Source organism: Magnolia sinica, chromosome 4, assembly GCF_029962835.1.
Source record: "Magnolia sinica isolate HGM2019 chromosome 4, MsV1, whole genome shotgun sequence".
Taxonomy (NCBI): domain Eukaryota; kingdom Viridiplantae; phylum Streptophyta; class Magnoliopsida; order Magnoliales; family Magnoliaceae; genus Magnolia; species Magnolia sinica.
Window position 1 is genome coordinate 92,834,732 of NC_080576.1, and position 26,022 is coordinate 92,860,753.

The 26,022-nt window shown below is 38.8% G+C and overlaps 1 protein-coding gene across 3 annotated transcripts; it reads left to right on the top strand.

The window, feature by feature from the left end:
* The first annotated feature begins 953 nt into the window (after positions 1 to 953).
* Positions 954 to 25,286, top strand: LOC131243388 (SH3 domain-containing protein 2). Of its 3 annotated transcripts, XM_058242722.1 has the most exons (11): positions 995 to 1,149; positions 2,632 to 2,729; positions 10,332 to 10,454; positions 10,561 to 10,630; positions 10,711 to 10,862; positions 17,826 to 17,927; positions 19,059 to 19,259; positions 19,383 to 19,445; positions 19,566 to 19,718; positions 19,827 to 19,901; positions 24,581 to 25,286. In XM_058242722.1, exons 2-11 carry the CDS (start codon positions 2,700 to 2,702, stop codon positions 24,746 to 24,748), a joined length of 1,137 nt encoding a protein of 378 aa, XP_058098705.1. In that variant the 5' UTR covers positions 995 to 1,149; positions 2,632 to 2,699; the 3' UTR covers positions 24,749 to 25,286. The 3 variants fall into 3 exon arrangements, with proteins under 3 accessions (XP_058098704.1, XP_058098706.1, XP_058098705.1); XM_058242721.1 differs by lacking the exon at positions 2,632 to 2,729 and having other exon boundaries at positions 954 to 1,149; XM_058242723.1 differs by lacking the exon at positions 2,632 to 2,729 and having other exon boundaries at positions 958 to 1,149; positions 24,632 to 25,286.
* Positions 25,287 to 26,022: the final 736 nt, after the last annotated feature.

A 26,022-nucleotide genomic window follows, 5' to 3' on the forward strand; every position in this document is an offset into this window, starting at 1 on the left:
ATGTTAGTTTTCTACCATTTAAAAAAAAGCAGAGGGCTCTAGACGTGGGCATGGATGAGTTGGCATGAAGCCCATGACAACCCAACTCGCTGAACCTAAAGATGGGGCATTGGTAAAAAAATTGCACAGTCAAGTCAATATTAACCATTGATTTCCTCTTCCAAATTGGACCACCCATTTCATTACTTTTAATCATCCATTTGAGAGCCATTAATTAGATGGTTAGAATTGCTTGATCAGTGTAATTTCATATACATAATCCATATCCAAAACGAAACAGACCATTTGGATAGATGGATGGATAAAAGGGGATAAAACACATACTTTATGGTGGGCCCACGGAGCTTTGTCAGCAATTAGCTGGCTTGTGTTGGGGTCCCAGCCAAACCGCGACCGTCCGCATCGCTGTACACCAGAATCTACTGGAGACAGACGGTCTCTGCGGTGCCCACCGTAATGTTTTTGTTTTATCCAAGCCGTCCATATATTTTCAAAGGTCATTTTAGGGTATAATCCATGAAACTAAGTAGATATAATTCTTAAGTGGACCACACCACATGAAGCAGTGGTGACAATGACACTTACCGTTGAAACATTCCTAAGGCCCACCGTGATATTATTTTTTCCATCTAACATGTTCATGATGTCACATAAAACTGGATTAAATGAAAACATAAATATAATCATGATCCAAAACTTCTGTAGCCACTAAGAGATTTTCAGCGGTAGACTTTCAATCCCCACTGTTTCCTATGGTGTGGTCCATTTGAAAATCCGATCTACCTCATTTTTGTAAAAATCATCTAAAATTATTTTTCAAAATGGATAAACGGCGTGGATAAAGAAAATGCATCAAGTGGAGCCCCACTTATTCTAACGGTGGGGGTAGCACCCAATCCCGCCCAAGGCGAGAAGGATGAGTCACCACCATTTTTGTAAACGGTGCAAAACTAACAAATGAGTCTACCCCTGAATTAGATCTCTCTCCCTCGTATTCTCTTCGTTCCTAGGATCCTTCCCTATTTTCCAAACCATCACCTTCCAAACAGAGCATTTCTTCCGTCGCCTTACTCATCGTCAGCTCTGTGGATGGATGCCATAAGGAAGCAGGCCACAAAGCTAAGGGAGCAGGTCGCCAAACAGCAGCAGGTAATATCCCGAATCTCGATTTCCAGGACATGCCCGTTTTCTTACCCTCTCTCAATTCCATGCCTTTCTCCTTTTAGATCCCTTCGATTCCATGCTTTTTCAAGAGGGATTCGGAAATTCTCCCGTTTTGTATACGCTTCTGCAATTGCAATCCATGCGATGCTCTCCTTGTGTAATTCCGTTTTCCCTCGCTTTTCGTCATTGCTATCTTGCATCTTCAAGATCTGAAGGCGTGTTCCGATTCTTTAATCGGTAATCTGTGTCTAGTAAAATCTGTGGTGGTGGGATTATCGTGTTCTTCTGTAACGGTGGGCCGCGAGTCTAGGGCTTGGGTGTTTTGCTACGTGGTCGATTCCTGATTGACTTGCCACCCAACCCTTTTTTTTTTTTTTTGGAGTGAGAAATTCTGTATTAGTTTGCGCGAGAAAATCTGTGGCACGATCGTACATTGCACACATGCGAGAGATCTTGGCCATTCCTTAGTTGGGCCTCACTGTAAACATGCCCTGGGCAGGTCAGGCCGGTCCACTTACCAGATGCTCGATTTGTGTACGCTGAATGTCGACTATTTGGTCGATTTTCTTCGTAATCGTTCATTGTTCTTACTCAAGTGTTGCCTGCTTGATAAGGGGACTGGCCTCATTTTTGGGCCACCACACGTTCATTCTGGGACACACCTGTTGAATGATCAGGATCTCGATTGCATGTGCCATGTTGGCATGTTTGCAATGAGTTACCACCAAATTTCTGCTGTTAGAGATATGGAGGATTGGTAATTCCACATTGGATTCTCCTCATCAGGTTGGCAGTTACTCCTACACCTTCGAGAACAATCTTGTCCTGTGCTTCAAAGCTTTACTTCTGTAATCAAGGAACTGAGGACAACTGACCATCTGGTTATGTACATTATCCATCTATGTAAGTGCTTTGAGTGCCATGACTCGAGCCAGATCTTCCAATTGCCCACTTCAACAGTTCACCACAAGGCAATCCATGAAGACAATCCTTGTTCCATGTTGCCTGATCTCACCTTGAATGTACCTTCCTGAAGGTTTCTTCCCCTTTCTAATGAGATTCCCCCCTCTTGTCAATGTTCTCCAAAGGGCTGAGACCCCCTTTCTAGCCCGTGGCTTCCCTTATTTTTCTGCTGGGTTCTATTTCTTGTAAACCTATCTTTTCATGATTATTTATTTGTTTTTCTCTTCATTTTCCATCTAACATCATTCTATTTTAGAGAGCAGTATGAATAGGCAGTGAATGCTTTGGGATGCAGAGGATGATTGTTTTGTTTATGTCATGGTTTTGAATATCCATATTGTATCAACCAATAAGGGCGCATCTATCGGCTGGTGCTTGGCAGATACTGGCTGTATCCGTACCACTATAGCGATACTGTATTGTTGGCCAACACAAATATAAAGGCCTATTTTCGATAATTTATTTTTCTTTTGTTTTCTCTTCTTTTCTTCATTTGAACCTTAGAGGAAGATCTAGGACTATTTTGGGATCAAAATACAAGATTTGTGCTGGATTTGACAAATCAAAGCAGAATGGAGCGTTTCAGGGAAATTCGGAAAAAGGTGTAAACCATTACTTTCTTTTTTCGTTTTTGTCGTACTTCAATGCAGTGTTTTAAATATCGACGATATCAGCCGATATATCCCGCGATATTTCTTGTATCCCACTTATGCGAAACGAAACGCACAAGTAGTGGGATATATCCCACACGTTTGATCTAGTGAGCATTTTTTATTTTCGAACATTTTTTTTTCTATAAATCATGTTAAATCATTGTCAAATTGTTACAAATCCATGATTTTTCATGTTTTGCATGACAAAATCATGGATTGGGAGCTTTGATTTTGAGCTTTGGAGAAGAATGACCAAGTAACGGAAAATCGATTTTTATTTATTATTATTATTAGTATTATTATTTTTAAATTTCCCAATTCTCGCAAATTGATTGCAATCTTTGTGTCCAAACATAAAATCAAACATGCATGTAACCTGATGTAGTGATTCTTCTTTTGCTTTTGAATGTATTGCTTGTGTTTCCACACGTCTTCTTACATTTATAAATTATATGAATAAACTTTATATATACTTGCATCAATTTAGTTAGACAACGCATCGATTAGGATCCCATACAAAGAAAACCTATTGTGTGCACTTGTTTTTTTGTAATATTTTGATTTGTAAGTGTGTATTGATGTCTTTTTTAACAATCACTGAAATTTCATTGAAAAATTCAACCAACTTCCAATGTTTCCCCATGTTTCCAACATCAGTGATACATTACGCGATACAACTAATATATCCTATGTGATAACCGATATGCATCCATATCCCAAGGGTGCGATACATATCGCGATACCGATATTTCGAACACTGCTTCAATGTAATGGTCCCTAATCCACCAAACAATACTTGTTTAGATTAGGGCATTTTAGTCGACTTTCCAAAATTTCATGTTATTAATCATTTTTGCTGGTTTTTGACCAATTAGTCCTGGGTCTTGGATTAAGTTCGGTCACGTGTATAATTGATTATAATACTATGAACATGTTGTTCATCATACTGTGTTCAATGTATTTGTGATTGTCTAATCACAAATGTTTTAGTTCTTGATATGTAGTGATTCCTGTGATGTTTGGTTAAAAACTTAAAACATTTAGAGCAAGAGAAATGCTCCAGTGCTCTTAGAGCACTATAAGTGTGCTTCTAGTTGCATTGATTTACTTGGGCAGTCTTGAATTGTCCATCAAGTCCCCAACACATTTCATGGGCTACCATGTAAAAACATACTGACCAGATGATCCTAGATGATCCTATCTATAGTTGATTTGGCTACCCAAAGTGTTTAAAGGGCATCCCTTTTTCAATTCATGGATGGGATGGTAATGATTGCCTACCCAAAGTGTTTAGAATCATAAGCAATCCATGATGCGTCCTAACAGATAGATGGATTAAATTGTTGATTGGACCAATTTTTCTGAAAATAGTCTTGACTGTCCATATTGAAGGGCATTGATCAATTGGTTAACATTTTTTAGATCGACATGATATTTCCATGCTAACCCGTGAAGTGTGTTTTGTACCTAATGAACAGTCTAGAATAGATCAACAATCTAGTTAATAAAACAATCAACAAGCTATTTAATGTACAAATACAATTTTTAATCTATTTAATTATGAAGAATTTCGAACATAGAAATTTATTGATAAATGAAACTTTCAAGTTACAACTTAATGTACAAATACAAATTATGAAAAAAAAGCACAACTTACAAAATAATGAAATATAAAAATAAACATACTAATATCATATACATTGATCCAATTGCAGTTGTGGCATCTGATCACCACCATCGTCATCATCATTGTCGTTATCAGAGTTATCTCCTTTTTCAACGTATACTTCATCTTCTTCTATTTCGTCATCATCTGTTCAACTAGCTCTTTATCAGTGTCTAATGGTTGATCTTAATCGTCTCCTTCTTCCACCTCTCAATCTTGTCCACCGCCTGACTGCTACTACTCGCCTCTCCTCCTCTCCGTTTTTGAGTGGAAATACTTTCTCCAGCTGCCAATTCGAATATGGCATCTTTGACTTGGGCCTATGTTAGGTCCTTACCTGCAAGGACTGGGTTGTCTGTCTCTATGAGCTACTCACTATCTCCATCCAAATCATCTAGACAGATAAGATGATAGAAATCGGGTTTTTCTCGCCTAGCTTGGAATCACTCTCATCTTCTGTTTGTTTTGAACAAAGACTAAGTCGTTGAGCTTCTTTTGTTCAAGATGATTAATTTTTTTTTTTATATGAATCTGCATTAAAAAAAATCCATTAGCGATGGCTCATGGACGATACTTAACTCCTTAAGATTTAAGACTAAATTCAACATTAATGAGTGAATTACCAAACTTATCGCATCGAACGTGCTCTAGTTGCGCTCGTGACTACTAGCAGAACACGTGGATCCAATAATCTTCATGGCCAACTTTTTTAGTGCTTAATCCTTCATGTTCGAGTCTACTCCATAGGTAGCCCACCAGTTGGTTGAAATAACAATTTAAGTAGGTTAGACTATGTACATTTTAAGAAACTATTTCTAAGTTACTGAGACATACTCGCTAAGACGTTTATACTTGCCAATTTCATAGTCCTATGCCTGATGGCTATATCTCTTGAGAATATACCTGTACTCTTCGTATAGAAGTCTAGTAGAATTGAAATTTTGTCTTGTTCTTCTTTATGTGGAATCATTCTTTCTAAGACATCAAGAAAACCAACCATCTATGTTGCTTCTGCTTCTGTCTGATCGGTGTAAGCGAAGAATGCGACTGGATTAAGGATGTAGGCAGCCAAATACAATGGATGTGGCATTTGGTTGCCCAATCTTTTACTATAATATCTAAAATGGGCTTATAATCATGCTCTCTACAGTTAAAATGGTCAATGATTTTATTTTTAGCCCACTCTATCGCATCATAGATGTAATCCACTTGTGTCTTCTCATCTCTATCCATCAATTGCTACACAATTACTATGGGTTTTGATAGTTTAAGTGCCTTTAGCACTTGCATCCAAAATGATTGCGAAAGGATGGCGTGTTAAACTAGCTTCCCTTCGACTATCTTTGACTAAGGCTCTCTATTCCAATCGGCCGACATTACAAAGCTTCTAAGCTTGGATTTCTTTGAATGCAATCTTTGTAGTTTTAAGAAGTATGTTGTGAAATGGGTGATAGCTGGACGTAGCAAGTTACACCCAATGTGTTTTCTCATTTGATGTTGAAGGAGAGAGAGAGAGAGAGAGAGAGAGAGAGAGAGAGAGAGAGAGAGAGGAATGTAGAAAATGAACGTAGTGATTAGAGAATTCAGAGAATGTAGAGAATGAACGAGTGATTAGAGAATGTAGAGAAGAATGAGAGATTAGAGATTGTGGATGCTATGATTATCTAGTAGTTTCTACTAAATGAAATGAATAAGAATTAAGCAATGAAAGTATGGGAGGATGTAGACTGTAGAGAATGAACAAGAGATTAGAGAATGTAGAAAATGTAGAGAAGAATGAGAGATTAGAGAATGTAGAGACTATGATTATCTAGTAGTTTTGACTAAATGAAATGAATAAGAATTAAGAAACGAAAGTATGGGAGGATGTAGATTGTAGAGAATGAACAAAGAACACTTCAACTTACAAGTTTTAATGGAATCTCTTGAGTCTTGACCTTTGAAGTCTTGTTTACTCTTGAAAATGGAATTGAAAGAGAGTTGTTGCCTTGTTGGTCTCTTGTAGACTTATAGTTGTAGAGAGAGAGAGAGAGAGAGAGAGAGAGAGAGAGAGAGAGAGAGAGAGAGAGGGAGTTTAGAATGGAGAATAGTGAAAATGGGGGGCATTGAAAGGTGTAAAAAAAAAAAAAAGAAAAAAAAAAAAGAAAAAGAAAAAAAAGAAGAAAAAAGCAAAAAAGAAAGAAAAAAGAGAGAAAAAGAGTCCCAACAATCAGATTTTTGCCCATTGGGCCATTATGCGATCGCATATAGACATGCGATCACATATGTGCTGGCATATGCGATTTCTTCACACATGCGCGTATGCGATCGCATTTGACAACATTGGTCTACATTAGTGAATTAGATTTAAGTGTCCCAATGCAACTAGAAGCACTATAACTTATAGTGCTCTGAGAGCAATGGAGCATTTCTCATTGGAAATGAAAACCCATTCCAGTAAGAATTGATGATCGACCAAAGAATTGTTACTTCCCAAATGCTTTAACACCAAATTTAGAAGTTGAAGACTCAAAAACTCAACTTCAACAGCTCAGGCCGACAGCAGACACCATTCTCACCAATGAACTGTCCGATACACCATTAAAATCTAAATACATATTCAAGACTCAAAAGCAATAAATTCTTGTGTTTCCATTTTTCTCTCTAATATTTATAATTTTCACAGTTGTTTGGGCAATAAAATAGGGCAGATGGGGGTCAACATAGGCTGATATGGGTCTGATATGGCTTGTACCATATTGGTTTTAGGCCCTGATATGCCCCATGAAGCTGATATTAAGAACCATATTGTGTGTGAAAGTTCAGTGCCCATGTTTGTTTGTGCCTTAGTTGTACATGTCACATGATTGTATGAATGTGCTACTTATACATGAAACTGTTGGAGAATTGTGTCTTACTCTTACAGTTGTCCATATGCTCGTACAGTTTGAAATGCATATGACCATTAGCAGATTAGTTCAACAGCATTGTGTTCATTTGATCATATTGAAGCGCTTTTTTTTTTTCCTTTTCTTTTGTATTTGTATTTGTGCATCAAGATGAGTTTTTGCATTACATATCTAAACTTGCATATGTTGTTTACGAAGCTTGCTTGGCATTGCATGCTCTGGACCATAGCTGAAGCATATTCCCATTTTGGGTAACATTGATGCAGGCCCAGGGCCCACCATGTGCTTAAATTTGGGCTGTTGGTTGTTAGTTTTGGCTGCTGATGTCAGAAACTTCATTTACTATTTTTGGAAGATAGAGGGCCAATTGTGAAGATATGGTTTGATTTATTCTCTGAAGATTTTGAGGATTATTTGGTAGATTTGCTTTTACTACTTTTAGGGCCATTTTTTCCCATTTTTTTAGGTGAGTTGTCGGCGTAGCTATCTTAGTTTGATTTGAAATCAATCTAATAGTTGGGGAATCTTAGTTAAAGATTCATGGGGATAGTCTTTTCAGGTTGTTTAGGAGGTAAGGCATTGCATTTTTCAATATATATATATATATATATATATATATTTTGTTGAGTTTTTGCTCAAGGGCTGTTTGGGTGAGAATCCCCACCCCCTTCTTTCTTGCTTTTTTGGGTTGAGGAATTGCTAAATATGTGGATTTCCCAAATCCACACCTCCATAAATCCATGGATTTAGGGCAAATCAAAATTCTTGAAAAAACTAAAGACTTGAAAAATCCTCAAAATGAGACTCTTTTAAAAGCCAAAAAGAAAAGAAAAACTAAAGACTTGGAAAATCCTCAAAAATTGACTCTGTTAAAAGCAAGCAAGCAAGAAGAAGTTAGTGGGAATGTCTCACACACTAGTTGTGGGTGTCGGACCCACCATGCTGTATGCGAGTCTAACATGCCCCATGAGAGAATTGGATACCCCCAAAATGTTGCTAATTGCATCCAAGTGGGCCACCATTTGAATTTCGAGGTTTTTTGTTGGTTGTCCATTTTTTCTATCATGTGGCCCACATGATGATTGGATTGGCATGATATTGAGCCATGCTATTTTCCTGTTGGGGCAACCCTTTTGGATGGATTGAATGCCATACTTAAACCACGGTGGGCCCTACATGCAACTAGTTTTACATTTTTTCATCTAGAACTTGCATGTGAGACCTTCTTGTTATGGTATTTCTTTGCAATAATGCCATGCCACGCCAATGCCATGAAATAAATGCTCCCCAAATCCATGGATTTGTGGTTTAGTTCCCAGATAGTGGACTTTTGAATTTGTCAAATCCAAATCCAATGCAATTCTTTGCATTCAACAAGTTCATGGATATACCAAATTCATTTTCTCATTTCCTTGATACCAAACAAGTCCCAATTATTTGTAAGAAGAAGTTTGCATTATCAGTAAAGCTGTTTTTTCATCTCTAATTCAACATTCTTTTGGGTGTGTTCTTTATATTCTTGCAATTTGGGTATCAAAACCTCATTGATTTGCTAACCAGGTTGCATCAAACATGCAATAGTTAGGCTGCAACGTAGAGTTGGGAATGATTGTGCATGTAACTGGTGTTCAGTAAACATGTATTGGGGGGCTCCTTCTATTCCTTGCAGCCAACTGCATGTCCTTTGCACTATTTATCCTATGGTGGTAAATGGGTGTCTCATTGTTAATTTAGGTGCCAGGGAATTCCATTTGTCTTTGCTTAGTGCTCAACCTCATGTGAGTTTTTCAATAACGGTAACGGTCACCGTAATGGCCAGCCTTATGTCCATTATGAAACGTGCTGTAATGGCTATTACAACCTTGTAATGGTCAATTATTTATTTATTTATTTTAAAAAAAGAAGAAGAAGAAAAATTTCAGAAAAATTGGAGATCTCAATTATGGACTTTTCTGATTTCAAACATGTATACTATGGTGTAATAGGCTATTCTTTGTTAAGAATGCTGTCTTAGGCTGCTTGATTTCTATTTACCTGACTTACTCTAAAACTCATATATTTAATATTCTCAATAAGTGGAATTCATCTCACCAATGCATATCCCTAATCATCATACACCACTTCCCTCAAGAATTTTGAGGAAAAAAATAAAAATAAATTTCGGATGAATGGTGGCAGCCTGATTTGGGTACATTTGAATAGTGTACCCAATTAAAAACAATTGGATGAGTAGTGTTGGCCTGTTTTGGGTACATTTGAATAGCATGAAAACGGCCCAAAATTCATGCAATCCATGGGATTCATTCCACTTATGAGTATCTCTAATAATTATACAACATTTCCCTCAAGAAATTTGAGGATAAATTAAAAACAATTGGATGAATAGTGTTGGCCTGTTTTGGGTAATTTGAATGGCCTGAAATTCGTGTAATATGTACGATTCATTGCTAACGCATTTCCTTAATCATTTATCCCATTTCCGTAAACAAATTTGAGGAAAATATTAAAAATAAAATAAAATAAAATAAAATCTACTATTCATCCCAAAATGAATAATTATAGGTGTAAAGGCCATTATAGACCTGTAAAGATTCATTACAGGCCCATGACAGCCATTATCGTACTATGGTGTAACGGCACCCACTATTCCTGCTATGTAATGGCTGTTATGGGCATTATGTAACCTTTTTGAATACTATGGTTGCATGCCCCTCCATGGCATGTGATGTTAGTGTTGTCAGTGTGAGCCTTTTCCACGATCAGTTCCAAAGCCTAGGTGAAAGGGGAAGTTGATGTCCTGTGGGAAGTTGACCATGAACTTCTTGCCAATCTACCCTTTAAATGCAATCCCAATTTGTTGTGAGAAAGGCGATGATGGTGATGACAGTTGATATGATGTTTGACTTACTACAAAAGCAAATTCAAGTCTTTTTCTTTCTATATTACTTCTCTACGTTACTGAAAACATCTTGTTAAATCTGCTTAATTTGATCTCAGGCTGTTCTCAAGCAATTTGGCGGTGGTGGATATGGAGGTTCAGATGGCGTAGTTACTGATGAAGCAGAACTTCAGCAACATCAAAAACTTGAGAAACTATACATATCCACGCGTGCTGGCAAGGTTATCCATTCTTCTATAGTTTCTTTGTAATTTGCTAAATCAGAGGGACATTTGAAATTCATCATTTTAGAATTCTTTCGTATTTCTTTAATTATTGTTCATTCAGCATTTCCAAAGGGATATTGTTCGTGGTGTGGAAGGTTTTATTGTTACTGGGTCCAAACAAGTTGAAATTGGTAAGCACTGAGTGATGAGCTACAATTAATCAAGTTTAATTTATGGTCATGCTATGTACTGAAACAAAAGTCTTTCTTAGGCACCAAATTGTCTGAAGATAGTCGGAAGTATGGCGTTGAAAATACCTGTACCAGTGGTAATACACTATCAAAAGCTGCACTTAGTTATGGACGAGCTCGTTCTCAAATGGAAAAGGAACGTGGGAATCTACTGAAAGCTCTTGGGACACAGGTCTGGTTTTAATTTCTCTTTGTGGCAATAGATTAAGTTCATGTTTCTCCTCTTACTTGTGATATTTTAGAACTTTCAGTGGATGGACAACAGGTTTGTTAGCATGATGAACTCTATCATCTAGTCTTGTGATAACAATCCAAGTATCGTAGATTTAGTTCTTTAATTCTCAAGTCTAATCAGTGCAAGAATGGAATCTGATTTGTGAAGATATCCTCGAACTATATTATACATGTTTTTTCTTCAGTATTTTACTTCAATGTCCATTTAGTTACCATCTAAACATTATGGATACATACACTCCTTACACTAGCCTGTTGGCTGCACCATTGCTAGACATGACTAAAACATGTCTCTTTTGGGCTTAGCCATGTATCGGATTTCATCAACAGCCTAGCTGACTCTACACCTCGATCTTTTCTCATTGCCTTTTTTCAAGAACACGATGAAGTTGACTCAATTGGATATTGCGTCAACTCAATGAAAAAACTCATTCCATTGTGTTCCATTTGAGTTTGAATTTTTCTGAGTTTTCAACTTTTTTTTTTTTTTCTTAGTAGATCTTTTCCAGGATTTCCTAGATTTTCCTAGATTTTCTAGTTTTTATTCTTATCCTTTATATTATACATTGGTTATTTTACATTTTGGAATTATTATTAATCACCAAGCTTTTAGTTGTCCTTCAAAAAAAGAAAAAAGGTAAGATTTTCCTAGTTTTCCTCCAAGTCTATGGATCTCCCTTGATGAACTTTCTAGCCAAGTTGAATTTTCTGGTTTCAAACAATACTTAATGTCTATAAAAGATCTCTACACCTTGAATAGGCGATCTTCCCTCAACTTTTTATTTTTATTTTTATTGGTAAATGAATTATTAAAGAAGAAAAAAGGGAAGAAAAAACAAGAATAACAAGAAACCCCGACCTAGAGCTGGGAAAACAACCACAATCCCAAGCATCTAGAGCCCCATCAACAGCAATCCACCTACAAAAAAAAGAAAAAAGGAAAAAGCCCACATTACAATCTGGGGTCTGGAGATAAAAGACAGTTGCTGTCTTCTATAAGAGATCAACAACTCGATGCTCATGGTACCATGCTTTGCTAGATCTTCCACAATGGAGTTTGCTCCACAGGGGCCCTTACGGAAACTGAGGGGCTTGCCAAGACAAATGTCTCTAACCTGTTCCACCATATCTGCTAACCGCCATGGATAACTGCCCCTTCTTGTCTAAGATATGGCGTTGCTCAGGTTTCCCTCTATTATGGTAGAAGAGAGATTAGACAAGCAGATGAGCTTAATTGCTTGAAGTAATGCTGCTGCCTCCAGGAAGTTTGAATCATTAAAGTCAACAGGACTGGGAGACTTCAACAGCACAATACCCTGATAGTCATGGACCATACCCCCATCCCCACCGGACCTGAGTAACCAAATGAATATCCATCGAAGAGACAATGGGCGGGAAGGGGGAAAGAGAGTAGGATGACTCCAGCTGCACTGCATAACTGCATCCCAATTAGAATTAAGGTACAATATGGGGGTGCCTTTTCTTGACAATGATATGAACCAGCAGCAGCGAGATCTTCCAAAAGAATATGAGACTATTTCTTCTGATACAGATCACCCATAACGTTGCAGATGCTGCCATGATCTGCAACATCCTGCTGGTTGGTGCCGAGGCCATTGAGGATCAGCTGCCAATCAATTCCAAAACTGAAGTTAGAAAGGGCCTCACGATATTGAACTCAGCTAGAATCTGCCCCAAAACTCACGAGCTAAATCACAATGGATGAGCAGGTGGTTGATGCTTTCTTTGCAGTCAAGACACAATTCATCAATTGGGCATCACCATTCCCCTCTTCTTGAGATTGTCCACTATGAGGATTTTTCTGAGACTAGGCCCTTTCAAACAGCAGACGCAGGAAACTGCATGCCCTGAGCTCCATCAGACATTTATGCTGACGGAAATTGGACAGTGAACGTACTGATCGAGTCGAGGGACCAGCCATCCTCCAATCCTCTGGGGGCATCCGGAAAAATTACGTTGTCCAAGATGCCAAGGAGATGGGAGAGCTCTCTATTTCTCTATCTTCGAGATGTCGCCAGAAGCACAGGTCCCAGACAACTTCCCTATCCACCCACTGTTGGCAGTTGATAATGAACACGTCTTTGTTTAACATCATGAACAGATCTTTAATTTTTTTGCACATCGGCACATCAATGCACCAAACGTTGTCCCAGAATGAATGTTCGAGCTGCTTCCCATCCTGAATCTTAGGTGACTGTTGTAGAAAGACTAGGCCCAACATGCAGCCTTAATGCAGCAGAACCAGTGTATCTTGTTGCCATAGCAATGTCCCACCCATTCTCTGCAGCACCATATTTTTATTGACTGGTGGGATGAGGTGAGCCATTCTCCCCTCGACGTTGTTTGAGTCTTTAACACCAATCTGACTGAAAAACAGAGGTCTTGTTCTGCCCAATGTCTGCCTTCTCTGTTATCAAAATGAAGAATCAGTAGATCATCTCTTCATTCACTGCAAGTTTGTAGCTGATTTGTGGTCGACTGTTCTCGGTTAGCGGGAGTCTCTTGGTCCATGCCTTCCTCTCTCGACGACTTGTTCTGTAGCTGGAATGCGGATTCGTGAGGTGCTTTGGGGAAAAGAAAATGGCTTGTCTGGCAGTTCTGTGGGCTGTCTGGGTGGAAAGAAGCAATTGCTGTTTTAGGAATCTTTGAAGCTGCAGTTTTCTCTAGGGTCCTTGCTCTGTTTAGGGATTGGTTCCCTTGAGTTCGGGGCTGTCTGTTTCTCGGTTTGGGGCGATTGCCCTAGCCATCTCCTCTCCCCTCTTATGGTTTGTTTTTTTGGCCTTGCCCTGTTTCTTAACTGTCTTTCTGTTTTCTCTTGTAGTTTTTCTGTTTCGGCTTTTTAATAAATTTTCTTATTGCTCAAAAAAAAAAAAAAAAAAAAAAAAAAAAAACCACCAATCTGACTGGAGCAAGTGGATTTTAGTTTCCTTGGTCCACTTTAAGCACACCATCAATTCTGTCCGAAATTGGATTGCCAAACAAACTCTCATCCAAATTTAGTTTGATGAATCTTATTGGTTGAATTCCATGATATCACCCCTTTCCTCCTCCATCATCAATCAATGCCTCCAATGTTCTGTCGCTACATGGAGACTCACACCCAAATGGCTGGGACAAGTCTTTGATGATGATGGTGATGGTTGTGGAGGCTCACTTCCCAAAAATCCTTCCTATCCAACGCCAATGAGTGATATAAAGGTTTTCTCACTATTGTGTCTGAGATCACTCTTACTTCATAAAAAATCCTAGAATCTCTCTTACCAATGCCTCGAAAGGATGTGATATGTTATTACTTTCCATGTAATGCGACCCTGACCTCCAGGACTGCTCTTCCAATCACAAAATAGCCCCACCACTTAACGTATCCCAACCTGCAAGAAATTCCCAATAGGTTGGACAAGCTCCACAATCATCTAGCCAATGAAAAATGAATGAAGAGGTGATTCATTGTTTCCTCGTCTTTCTATATGCGTGAAGCACATATTGCAAGAAAATTCTTTTTGATATTGAGATTGTCATAGGCCAAGATTTGTTTATTGGGATGCCCAACAAAGTGCCTCCACTCTTAGTGGCACAAGTGCACCCCATGCCTTCGCAAGTAGCATGACGTTAGATGATCCTGACATTGGACAAAGTGCTCTAAAGAATGACTTTAAAAAGAATATATTAATGCACACTTATGTGGGGTAGTGAAATCCCTTGATTTCATGGTTGTATCAATATTGAAGCACAAATCACTGAACTCCTTGACGGAATTTTTTTTGAAAGGTAACTGGAAATTTTATTAAAGAAAGGGCATTACGGCGATACTAGCTGATGATGAGAGGTCATTCGACTAAGAATCCTCCCAGCTACCTTGAAAAGCCTCTGCCAGGCACCCACTTCACAACTAACATGTATTGGAAAATACAAGTGCGAATTGTCTGTATGTTGTGAGTGCTGACCATCTTTTGTGTTTCATGGTTCATCAGTGATACATAAGAAAATATGTATTGCCCAATCAGAACAAAAATTCTGGGGCATTGGATATTATTTTGAGCTATCCCTGCATTGGGTTGTGGGATGTCTTCATTCACTGTCCGTTTGAAGGAGACAGGGACTGATGCCCCTGTTTTATCTCATTGACCAATGACTATGAATGGGTGATCCCAAAAAGCAGGTTTTTCTCTAGGCTCTCATGCAGTTTTTTTTTTGATCAGACTCCCTCATCAGTTTCCTAGTAAACTGTTACCCCAATTCCTTATTTCCTCCTGAATTTCTATTTCAGCTTCCCTCCCGGCTCTTTCATACCAAAATGTAGGAACCTCCTATTCAATGCTGCAGCACTATAGAGGTGCCTAGAAGCCATGCACAAAATGATTCATCACCTCAATGAAGTTCTCCCAAAACCTAATCTTATCCAGCAGCCCCACTGTATGACTGTGTTTTAAATAGCTTATGCTGTGTGGTGTGGCCTTCACGCATCTTGGCTCATGAAAAGAGCTTAAATTGCATGTAGCTTTACATGCTGTGTGGCATACAGGACATGCTATGCATCCTATGCTACAGGCTACATGCTACTTGGCCTAGGATACATATTACATGTTATTTTCACTAAAACAGTAAAAGTCAGTGTTTTTTTTTTTTTTTCAATTATTGGTTACATTTTGTGACTTTCCATTAAAAACAGTAAAATATTTTCAATGATTTTAGTGAAATAATTTGAGAAATAGTCTTGCCTTAAAGGGGCAGGGACACCCTATTGTCATCCAAACAAAAAAAAAAAAAGAAAAGAGAAAAAGAAAAGAAAAGAAATAATATGAGAAACAGTGTCAAGTCGGTTCCTTTGTTGTTTTTTTTTTTTTTTTTTTTTTTAAATTTAAATCTTTATATTTAATAATATGAGAAATAGTGTTAAGCCAGTTCCTTTGCTATTTTTATTTTATTTTTTTAAAATCTTTATATTTAATAATATAACAAATAGTGTTAAGCTAGTTCCTTTGCTATTTTTTAAATCTGTATATTTACTCTGTCCTAATTTTCCCATTATTTTACTTAAAAATCTAGAAGTAGCCTATAGCTTATGTTACAAGCTTCGTAGCTTACACCTTATGCTTCAAAAGGGTGAATGCTATGCTACAAACTATTTGCTATTTGCAACACTGCTCTATGCGTGGGCCTTCACTAACATTATCAGCTATCCCACTACACCAATCCTTATTTGAAGAAACATATTTTACCAATATCTCCCAGAGAGCATTCTCTTTCGCGATAAGGCTATTTTCTTGAATGCATGTTTTTGAGTCACGTATTCAGTTTTTGAAACGTAGTCACATACATTTGTTTTTAATTTATACAAGTTTCTCCACTCCACTAGAGGAAGCTTTTATGTGCCTCTTCTCTTCTCTTAACAAGTTGCTTTGCATCTTCCCAATATGTCCTGTATCAACCTTGGATCTTGGACTTGAGTAGGGACATGATAAAAATGAAGACTAGAAAACAAAGCTTGATAATTGCCATTCATTCAACAAAAAGTAATTTCTCTTCCAAATCACTGACACCTCCCTGCTGTCAACCACTAGACCCCAAAGAGATTTTATGGAGTGCACAAACCCAAGGTAGACCAAGGCAAAAAATAGGGAGGTTACCTTCTTTACATCCCAATCCAAGCAGTGTCCTCATCCACTAGTACCTCAACTGTGGAACCTTTTCTTAAAGGGCGACTCAAAATTTTATTAAGCAGCCAGGGGGAGAAAGATATAGAAAAGGGTGATGGGAAATCATTCGAATACATCGAAGACAAAAACACTTGGCTAATGGAATTTTTATGAGCACTAGAAACCTTGGCCCATCACACAACCATCCACTTAGCCTTGACAAAGACCTAACCTGGATGAGAGCTTTTGTCATTGAAAGTCCTATTGTTGTGCTCTAGCCAGACTGACCATAAGATCACTAAAAGGACAAGCCACCATACAGTCGTTTGCTACCTTCCTGACCGGCCGGAGTGCCACATAGTTAAGAGCTCCCTGATTCTTTGTGGCATTACCCACTGGGCTTCCAACAGCGAAAAGAATTTCTCCCTAATTTTCCTAGAATACGAGCATTGCATGAATAGATATCTATGTAGATAGGCTAGTAATCTCTATATTTTACTTATCAAGTATCCAGTAATAGTAATAATATGATGGATTCATCTTTCTATTAATGCCTATGGTCTGCAGTATACACTTTATAGGCTATGGAGTGAGGCTTGTATAGTTGTATTTTTACGCATGGAGAGTTGCAAACTTGTAGCATATATATGTTATGCGTGTTACTTCCACACTCAAATGTGTAATTTTTTTTAATTTTTTTTTTAATTAACTGATATGCGAACTACGATATATATCAAAATTCTAAAACTAAACCCTATGGGGACACTTTTAAGGTTAAAGCTCAACATTCAACCCTAGACCAGACAACGATAAAACTATACCACAAAGTGGACTGGTATGTGTGTACATATATCCTGAGAGCAAAATGAATTGTGCCCTGGTTGTGTAGTAACTAAAACACCACAATGATTCCATTTTATTTGAACACAAGGTACACTCCATGCTGGTGCTTTTATTGTTGGAATGCATGAGAGATTTTCTTACTGAGTTATCAGGTAGTTTGGATGTTGATCCAATCTTATATAGCATGTAGTACAGCTGAGGTGGTTTGCTGCTGATTGACGTGTTACTTTTGCACCTTTCAAGAAAATATATTTCTACTTTTGCTTCCTTTCAGGAGTTAGCAATACTGTCGCACTTTTTATTTCATTTGCTTTTGCTTCATTGTCCTTTATGCTCTAAATTCTAATAGAAGTTTCTTCATGAATTGATTCATGTAGTGTTCAATGCCTTTGATTCTCCAGGTTGCAGAGCCATTAAGAGCCATGGTATTGGGAGCTCCACTAGAGGATGCTCGGCATCTTGCTCAGCGCTATGATAGGATGCGACAAGAAGCTGAAGCTCAGGTAATATTGCATATGTTTTGGACTATTCAGTTGGGTGTGTTTAGTGTGTCAGGCATATTAGTTTCGGCATTCATTTCTTGTTGTCACATACTAAACTTTTTTTCTTGCGACTTATGTTACTGGTTTCCTATGAAAGAGTCTGACTAACCAACTTTTTTATGGTTTAGCTTACAATTTACCTTTGTTTTCAAGGCTTCAAGCTGTATTCTGACTTCTAGAAAATCTTGGTTGCATCTTCATGCTGTGTATGGATGCTCAAATTGTATTAAACTGGGTTCATTCCAGTAATTTAAATGGGTTTCACCCCACTTGGTTTGTAATGAGGATCAAGCAACCTACTTTCAAGTTTCAATTTACTTTCGGTTTAGTTGTTTTCAACTTGAAACACGTGGAGTTGCAATTTGGTGTTGATTTATTATTCTGTACTAAAATGAATCCATCTCCATTTCGATCAATAACTTTATATTAATTGAAGACAAATGCTTCAGTGTTCTCAGAGCACTACAAGTTATAGTGGTCCTAGTTGCATTGGGATGCTTAGACTATCCAATTGCTTGATCTACACTGTACACTTAGGTCCAAAACAGATTTATGGGCTACCATGCGAATATTACACTAATCTGACAATCCATAACTATCTAATAATTAGCTCTTAATTTGGATGGTCCAGATCATTTACACAAAATTAGACCCGATCAACAATTTGATCAATCTATTTGTTGGGTCCCATCATACATTGCTTAAGGGTCCCTTCTGTCAGAAAGTCTTTACCATCCCATCACATGGCTCAAAAAACGGATGGCTACAAAAATAAGGACAAATCAGGGATGGGCTGGATCATGCGAGTAGTGGGGTTTTGCATAGTTAGTAGCACATAGAATGTGTTCTGGACTTAATTGATAGTTCAGATCAATCGATCGGACAAGTGACAGACGCCACTTGAACCACGTAGCTTATGGTGCTCTTAGAGCACTGGAGAATTCATCTTTAATTGAAGTATTGAAAGTCAGCTTGATTGAGCATCCAACCACACCCTCTGTCAACTAATTTAAATTGCATGTAAGATGACCTTGGCTTGTGGTTCGTTTGATAATCTTCCTGCTATTTCATTATACTTTGGAACCTAGACAGGCTATTGAAGTCTCCAAACGCCAAATGAAAGCAAGGGAATCTATGGGCAATCCTGACAATACTTCAAAACTGGAAGCTGCTGAAATGAAGCTGCAAGAGCTGAAGTCAAACATGGCAGTTCTGGGCAAGGAAGCTGTTGCATCAATGTCTGCTGTGGAAGCTCAGCAACAACGGTTAACACTCCAACGGCTTGTTGCCATGGTTATTCATTTGTGCTTGTTTATTTGATTGAGTTCTTCTTTTATACAAATTTGTGCATCCTGGTCATTTCAGGCATTGATATCTGAAAATTTTATATACTGTCATTACTCTTCTGCACTGAAGGTTGACTCAGAACGTACATATCACCAGAGAATCCTACAAATCCTTGATCAGCTGGAAGCAGAGGTATATGCTGATCTCAGACTGCAATGATAGCTTCTATTGCTACAGCTAGACCATTTTAATGCTGTTTAAGTCAATGTCCGATGATTTAATTTTTGGTTTTTCTTTTGTTTTGATTGATAGATGGTATCAGAACGTCAACGAATTGAAGCTTCTCCGAGCCCAGTTGCGGAAAGCCCTGTGGCACCACCTCCATCCTATGAAGAAGTTAATGGTGTATTTGCTTCTCAAACATATGATGGGTCAACTGACCGCATGGGATACTTCTTAGGAGAGGTAAAAATTTTCCTCTTCATGATTACTGATGAAATGTTGAATGATTCTGTTCTATAATGGCTATTTGTATCCATGCTCTCAATTTTGTTTCATTTCTGCCTGCCGCAGGTTATGCATTCATATCAAGCTGAGTCGGATGTGGAGCTGAACTTATCAGTTGGTGACTATGTTGTGGTCAGAAAGGTATTTTTTTAATCATATTTTATAATTCTAGTGGCATGCATTGAATTTAAGTAGCTTTTCCTATGTCTTATCTTGTTCATTATCATGCACTTCACTATGAAAAAGGACAAATCACAGAGAACTGGGATCACCATATTTAATTTTTGAAGCTAGGGTTTTGGATTAAGAGAAGGTGCCAGCCTCTTTGTTCTTACCAGAGTTAGCCATATGGATGGGTTGAATCTTAGATATGCACCATGTGGATGCCCTTCATTCACGCAAGTAGGGGCAAGCCATGGTGCGATATCATGCCAATTGGATGATCCTAAACATCCAGTAAATAGAATGGAAAATGGGCAGTCAAGATTGAGCTGAGAAACAGAATAGGTTCAATTATCATCTTGAAACATCCATTCGCTCGATCCCACAGTAGTGCTTTGGATTGATGATTCTAACCATGTGATCTATGGCTCATAAACAACAGATGGTTGTAACAAATTGGCCCCATTCAAAAGGGTTTAAGATCTGCCGATTGCCATGATTATTGTACCGTGGCTTGCTCCTAATGGTACTATTGAATGAACTGTTCCAATCGATGATTGGGTCTCCCATGGCCACGTGTCATTCAAAAGTATTGGGGATGTTGCTATCCTATAGTGGTGGGGACATTAGCAAAACCCTTTATGGTTTATCTATATGTATGTATGTATGTATATATATGTGTGCATACACACATGTGTGCGTGTGCTGATTTGGACTGTTTATTTATAGATTTGAGGCCTAAATATCAAACATTACAATATACTTGTGGGTGATATGGGAAGATGTGATGGATGATATGGGGTTGATTTTAAGTTGCGATTGAAGATGTGATTGAAGATTTTGAAGATTATTTTCTAGATTTTCTGTTACCATTATTAGGCTTGTTGCCTTCTTATGTAGATTAGATTGAGTTGAGTAAAATCAATCTAATAGTATGGGCTTTTCATTAAAGATTCATTTAAGGTCTATAAAAGGGGTGCTACCGTGGTGTAGGAAGTGGGCATTCCAAAATTTTCTAAGTATGAGTTTGTCTTAAGTTTTGTAAGAGAAGTTTAATATCAATAAAATTATTTCTCCCTCTCTACTCCATTATTCTTGTGGTTGTACTCTTGTCCATTTCCTGTGATTCGGTTGCTGAGATCTCATTGACTCATGGATTCATGCATGCATGACAGTGAGGCCCACATATGTCAACCATATGGAACTTCTGAGAGAGGGACACTATGGGATATCCTACATACATACATTCTAATGTACTATGTACTTACATACATATAAGCTGGTAGACCAGTTCCTCGACAACATTTTTAGAATATAGAGTCTAGTTCCTGTATTAAAAAATTAGGCCGATCCAGAATACATGTGAGTCAACATTGTAAGGAATGGTTGGTATGGGGATGCCCACTATTAAAACCTTCCAAATTGTGTGGACACCCCAAAAAAAGTCCTTTACAAAACTTAGGTGGGCTACACCACATTATTTTAAGAGACTTTGGGCATGATTTTACATGTTACCCACTTGAGTTTTGAATCGGCTAGATTTATGGGCTCCAAGTGAATCATGCGGGCCTCACATGATGGGTAGATTGTCTGTAATGCATAAATCACGGTGAGCTCCACACACTGTGTTGTGGAATAAGCTTATTTTACAAATGTTTCAGAGGACCTAGCCTCATGTGTATGTGTGCGTGTAGTGTTTTCAGTATCCTACGATATCACCGGTACATCTCATGATATATTTGTTATCCTAGTGGGCGATACAAAACCCAACCTTAATATCCATTTTCATAGTATCGTGCAATATATCGCACGATATCGTGATATATCGTGGATATCGTGATATTATCCACACTCCCCCTTTATAAATTCTCATGTATCGTGCGATATATCGAAACAAGGGGGCCATTGTACAAGGCTGTCCATACACGTGCGTCCGTACATCCATACGAACAACAAAGGATGGCCGGCTGTGGTCGGTTTTGGTTTTGGATGGTAACAAAGAAGAGAAAAAAGGAAGAGATGAAGAAGGAAGAAAAGAAGTAAGATGATACCTTGTTGTAAAGAGAGAAAAGTAGAAAAGATAACTAGGCAATCGCTCCCTGTAGTTTCACAGCATGTGTGTATGTGGGGAGTGCGGGTTGGGGACGGCAGTCGTCGTGTAGGAAAGAGGGATGTGTGGCCTGTTTGCAGTGTCGATAATGGGTTTGGTGCTGGTGATGGAGAAGATGAAGTGGCGGTCAGGGTTATGACACATGGGGGGTTGCAAAAGGGAAGAGGCGTAGGGGGGTTGTGGCACAAGGTTATGACACATGTGGGGGGGGGGGGGGGGGGGTCATGCGGGGGTTGTGGCACAGGGGTGTGTTGTGGCAGTGGTGGGTTGTGACAGGGATGGGGCGGCGGGTTGGGCAGGGGTGGGGCGTCTGGGTTTGAGGCGATGGGGTTTGGGGCGACAGATTCTGGCTGGTGACGGAGGTTGGGGCGAGATGATTGGGTACAACTAGACGGTGATGGGGAGCGTTGTGCAAACGAACAGAGAGAAGAAAAAAAGTGGCTCGTCACAGGCATAGTAACCACCAGAAAATGGAAGAAAATGAAGCTAGGGTTTTACCCTTTTTGATACCATGTCAAACTATAATTTGGGGTTAATTAGGAGTATAGGGTTCCATCACATCCCTCTTTAATTTATATTAATAAACTGATAGGGAAAAATATAGAGTAGTTCGTAGGACCACCCAAAGTACAAAGGGTCCCACTTCAACAAGATGATTGCCACATATATTCAATATATGAACCCATAATTGAGGAACATGGATTGGGAGTTGTAGTACTTTATTGTGATAACATGTCTATCGATAAACCTTCGACCTGTTATGGAATGATGTTCCTCAGCGCTGCTAAAGAAGCCTTGGATGAAATTTCTCAAACATAATTCTAAGACTAGCCCACATATGTTTGCTACATCTTGAGACTGAATCCATTACTAAGGGGAGAAATATCTAGGAAGCTATTATGCCCACAGCCCGTCCAATTCCTGATGTGAAAAGGTGCAAAATGCTGAGATAATAGTTGAACGGAAGAAGGATGTTGAGTTGTTGGCTATACTAAATTCTTGAGCAGGACTTCATATGGGATCAGATGCTGGGGAGAGAGACTCTTCCACCTTGGAGTGATTTATATATTCTCTTATCTCGTTATGGAGCTCAATGGACAATTCAGCGACAAGAAAATGCTCTTGAAAAACCTCCATTGCACATGCACTTGAAACCTTCAAGTGGTGGTAACGCTCTTTTATTTCAATGCTTGGAAGGGAAAGGATATTTTGGAATTCTTATCATGCTCACGTGCTCACTTAATTTTCTTCTCAAGTGACGATTTCTTTTTCTTTGAGCGCGCAGCTGCTACACTTTTCCATCTCTAACCTGATGGCCCATTACCATGCATCAACTCTGTGTCTCTTCAACTTCTTGTTTATAATTGACTAATTAATATAATTAACATTTGTTATAGGCTATTAGATAGCACTTGATTGTAGTCATCCTAGGTAATAGTCTATTACAATGCGCTTGTGGGAGTTTTGTGCTTTAGTTGCAGGTCCCAAGCCCGGCAAAGGATGGTGGTTTTGTCGGGTTGGCAGCTGGTGTCAAACTTATGCCACAACTTCCAACATGAATCCAAACAATATGACATTTCAAATGTTCTTAATGAAGTCATGGCCATTGATGGGTCCTTACTCTTGCCCTGGTGGTAGATTCACAAGAGTTTCAACACCAGGTCAAGGGTTCGAGTACCTATAGGTGGTGAAATCTCACTATGACGTGTGTGTGTGTGTGTGTGTGTGTGTGTGTGTGTGTGTGTGTGTGTGTGAACTGTAGTCATGGCCCTTGATATAGGTGGGTTGGGTTGGTTTGAGGGTCAACCTAGTTACACCCACAACTAGAACCGACCTGAATTCTAACCTGAGGTGCCCAACACAGACCTGACCTAAAGTCATCAATACTTGACCCAACTCGAAACGGCCCAATCTCAACCTGATCAAAATACATTTGATTATTCTTGACCCCATCTAACCGGACCTGAATATGCTCAACACAAACCCACCTGTATTCAAATTGGGTTGTTGTTTTCCAACCTGAACCCAAATTGAGGACCTTGATAACCCAATCTTACCCAACCTGAACTCGGGTTGGGTCATTTAGGTTTGGGTCGACCCAAACCCAAGTTGCAGCTCTATGCTCACCTGTGTAGACAAACATGATAACCTCCATATGCTATGGGATGTATAGATCAATGCATTGATGATGAACATGCCTTGATCCCCAACCACTAGAAATCCTTGTGATTTGCCCTTTTAGTCCAAATAACATCTCTTGCGTTTGGAAAGGACGCATAGCAGGCATTTCGAGTTGACAATAGCATCTCTCGTGGTTTTATCTTTTTTAAAATAGCATGATTTGATGATGGTTATAGTGAAGATAAAATCGAGATGGTGTTGACTGAGAATTTAACATAGATTTAACTCCTGAGCACTTAAGTTTATAGTAGCTTGACTTGTCAAGCAACTTCATCCAATTGATTTCATCAAGGGCTTATACACATAAATTGACATTTAAGTCTTGGAACATGTGCTTATTTTGGTTTTGTTGAATTGGTATCTGTAGATGTCCCATAGCTTCTCCGCCTCTTCCTCAATCTGTTCATTTTGTCACCAGGTGTCCAACAATGGCTGGGCAGAAGGCGAATGCAAGGGGAAAGCTGGTTGGTTCCCTTTCGTATACGTTGAGAGACGGGAGCGCGTCCTTGCAAGCAAGATGGCGGAAGTCTATTGAAATGGTCAGCCTGCTTGCTGTGTGGAAATCATTATTTTTCTTGTGGTTGCCAGTGATTCTTAATCCTGTACACGAGGCATACTTGTATGAGTTTGAGAACATTCATTCAGCGGGCCTCATCATGGATGGACCCATATTCCAAAAAGTCAAGATTGATGATTGGAGACCAAGGTCAACGTTTGATGGTTAAAAAGCTTATGTTCAGATTGGATTACCTGATCAATGTGATTCTTGGTCTTCGGCTATCATCTATCTACAATGAGGCCCATCATATGAATGGTCTGGATCTCATGCACATGTGCCATGTGTATTGGACTAACTGATAACCACAAGAAAAAAGCACATTTGACACTACACTTTGCCCTTTTGTAGTTGCATTCATATGTATGTGAGAGGTACAATGCATTCACGGGACATGCTTGAGCTGCGATAGATTATATATAGGTTTTTTGATGTATGGAACTCTTTCCATGTTTGATCACGGTTTGAGGAATGAAGTTTCTGTCAATATTTGTTTGACTGAAAGCAAGTTTTTTCATCTGTTTTCTCATCTCTTCAAGTGATTCACCTGAGGAATTGTTGGGGTCTTGAGCCCCAGTACACATTCAGTTTTCTGAGGCCCATATTTTTGGTGATCCAGACATTCAATTTTCTGGGGCCCATATTTTTGGTGATCCAGAAAGTTGATCTGATGGGCATCACCATAGATGGGGGGTACCCAAAAAAAACACAAAGAAATCACCTGCTTGAATTTTCTAACCTTTTGGATGGCCTTTTTTCTTGGTTGTAGATCATTCACTGTTGTCAGCCTCCTACCTTTGCAAAACTACCCTCATCTCTTGAATACGTCTTTTACTTGCAATATGATGCTCGGGACTTATAGCCTTTGAATAGGGCTATCTTCCAATGATCCAAACTGTTTATATGATAAGTCTCACTTTGTATGATGGAAAGGGGGAAATGATGGAAAGAGAAGAAGGAGAAAGCTTGGAATTGGATTAATTCAACCCTTCGATGATTTGGCCCTTTTTCTTTGAACTTGAATGGTCGCATAACCTTTGTATAATTAATGGGTTGAGAAATATTAAATTTTAAGAGGGAGTATCAAATAACTGGGTTGTGTCATTGTAAAGTCTCAATTCCAATGGCTAGAGTCCCTTACGTATCCTATTGTAATATGTTGGGGATGTGTTCGTGCAAACCCTGGGGGTAATCTTTTGGTGATCCAAACACTAGATAAGATGGGTCTCACCTTGATGGGGAATACCCAAAAA

Coding starts and splice junctions, on each gene's coding strand:
- LOC131243388 (XM_058242721.1), top strand. CDS start 1,090: ATGGATGCCATAAGGAAGCAGGCCACAAAGCTAAGGGAGCAGGTCGCC. Junction 10,631..10,710: donor GTCCAAACAAGTTGAAATTG/GTAAGCACTGAG, acceptor AGTCTTTCTTAG/GCACCAAATTGTCTGAAGAT. Junction 19,719..19,826: donor TGGGATACTTCTTAGGAGAG/GTAAAAATTTTC, acceptor TGCCTGCCGCAG/GTTATGCATTCATATCAAGC.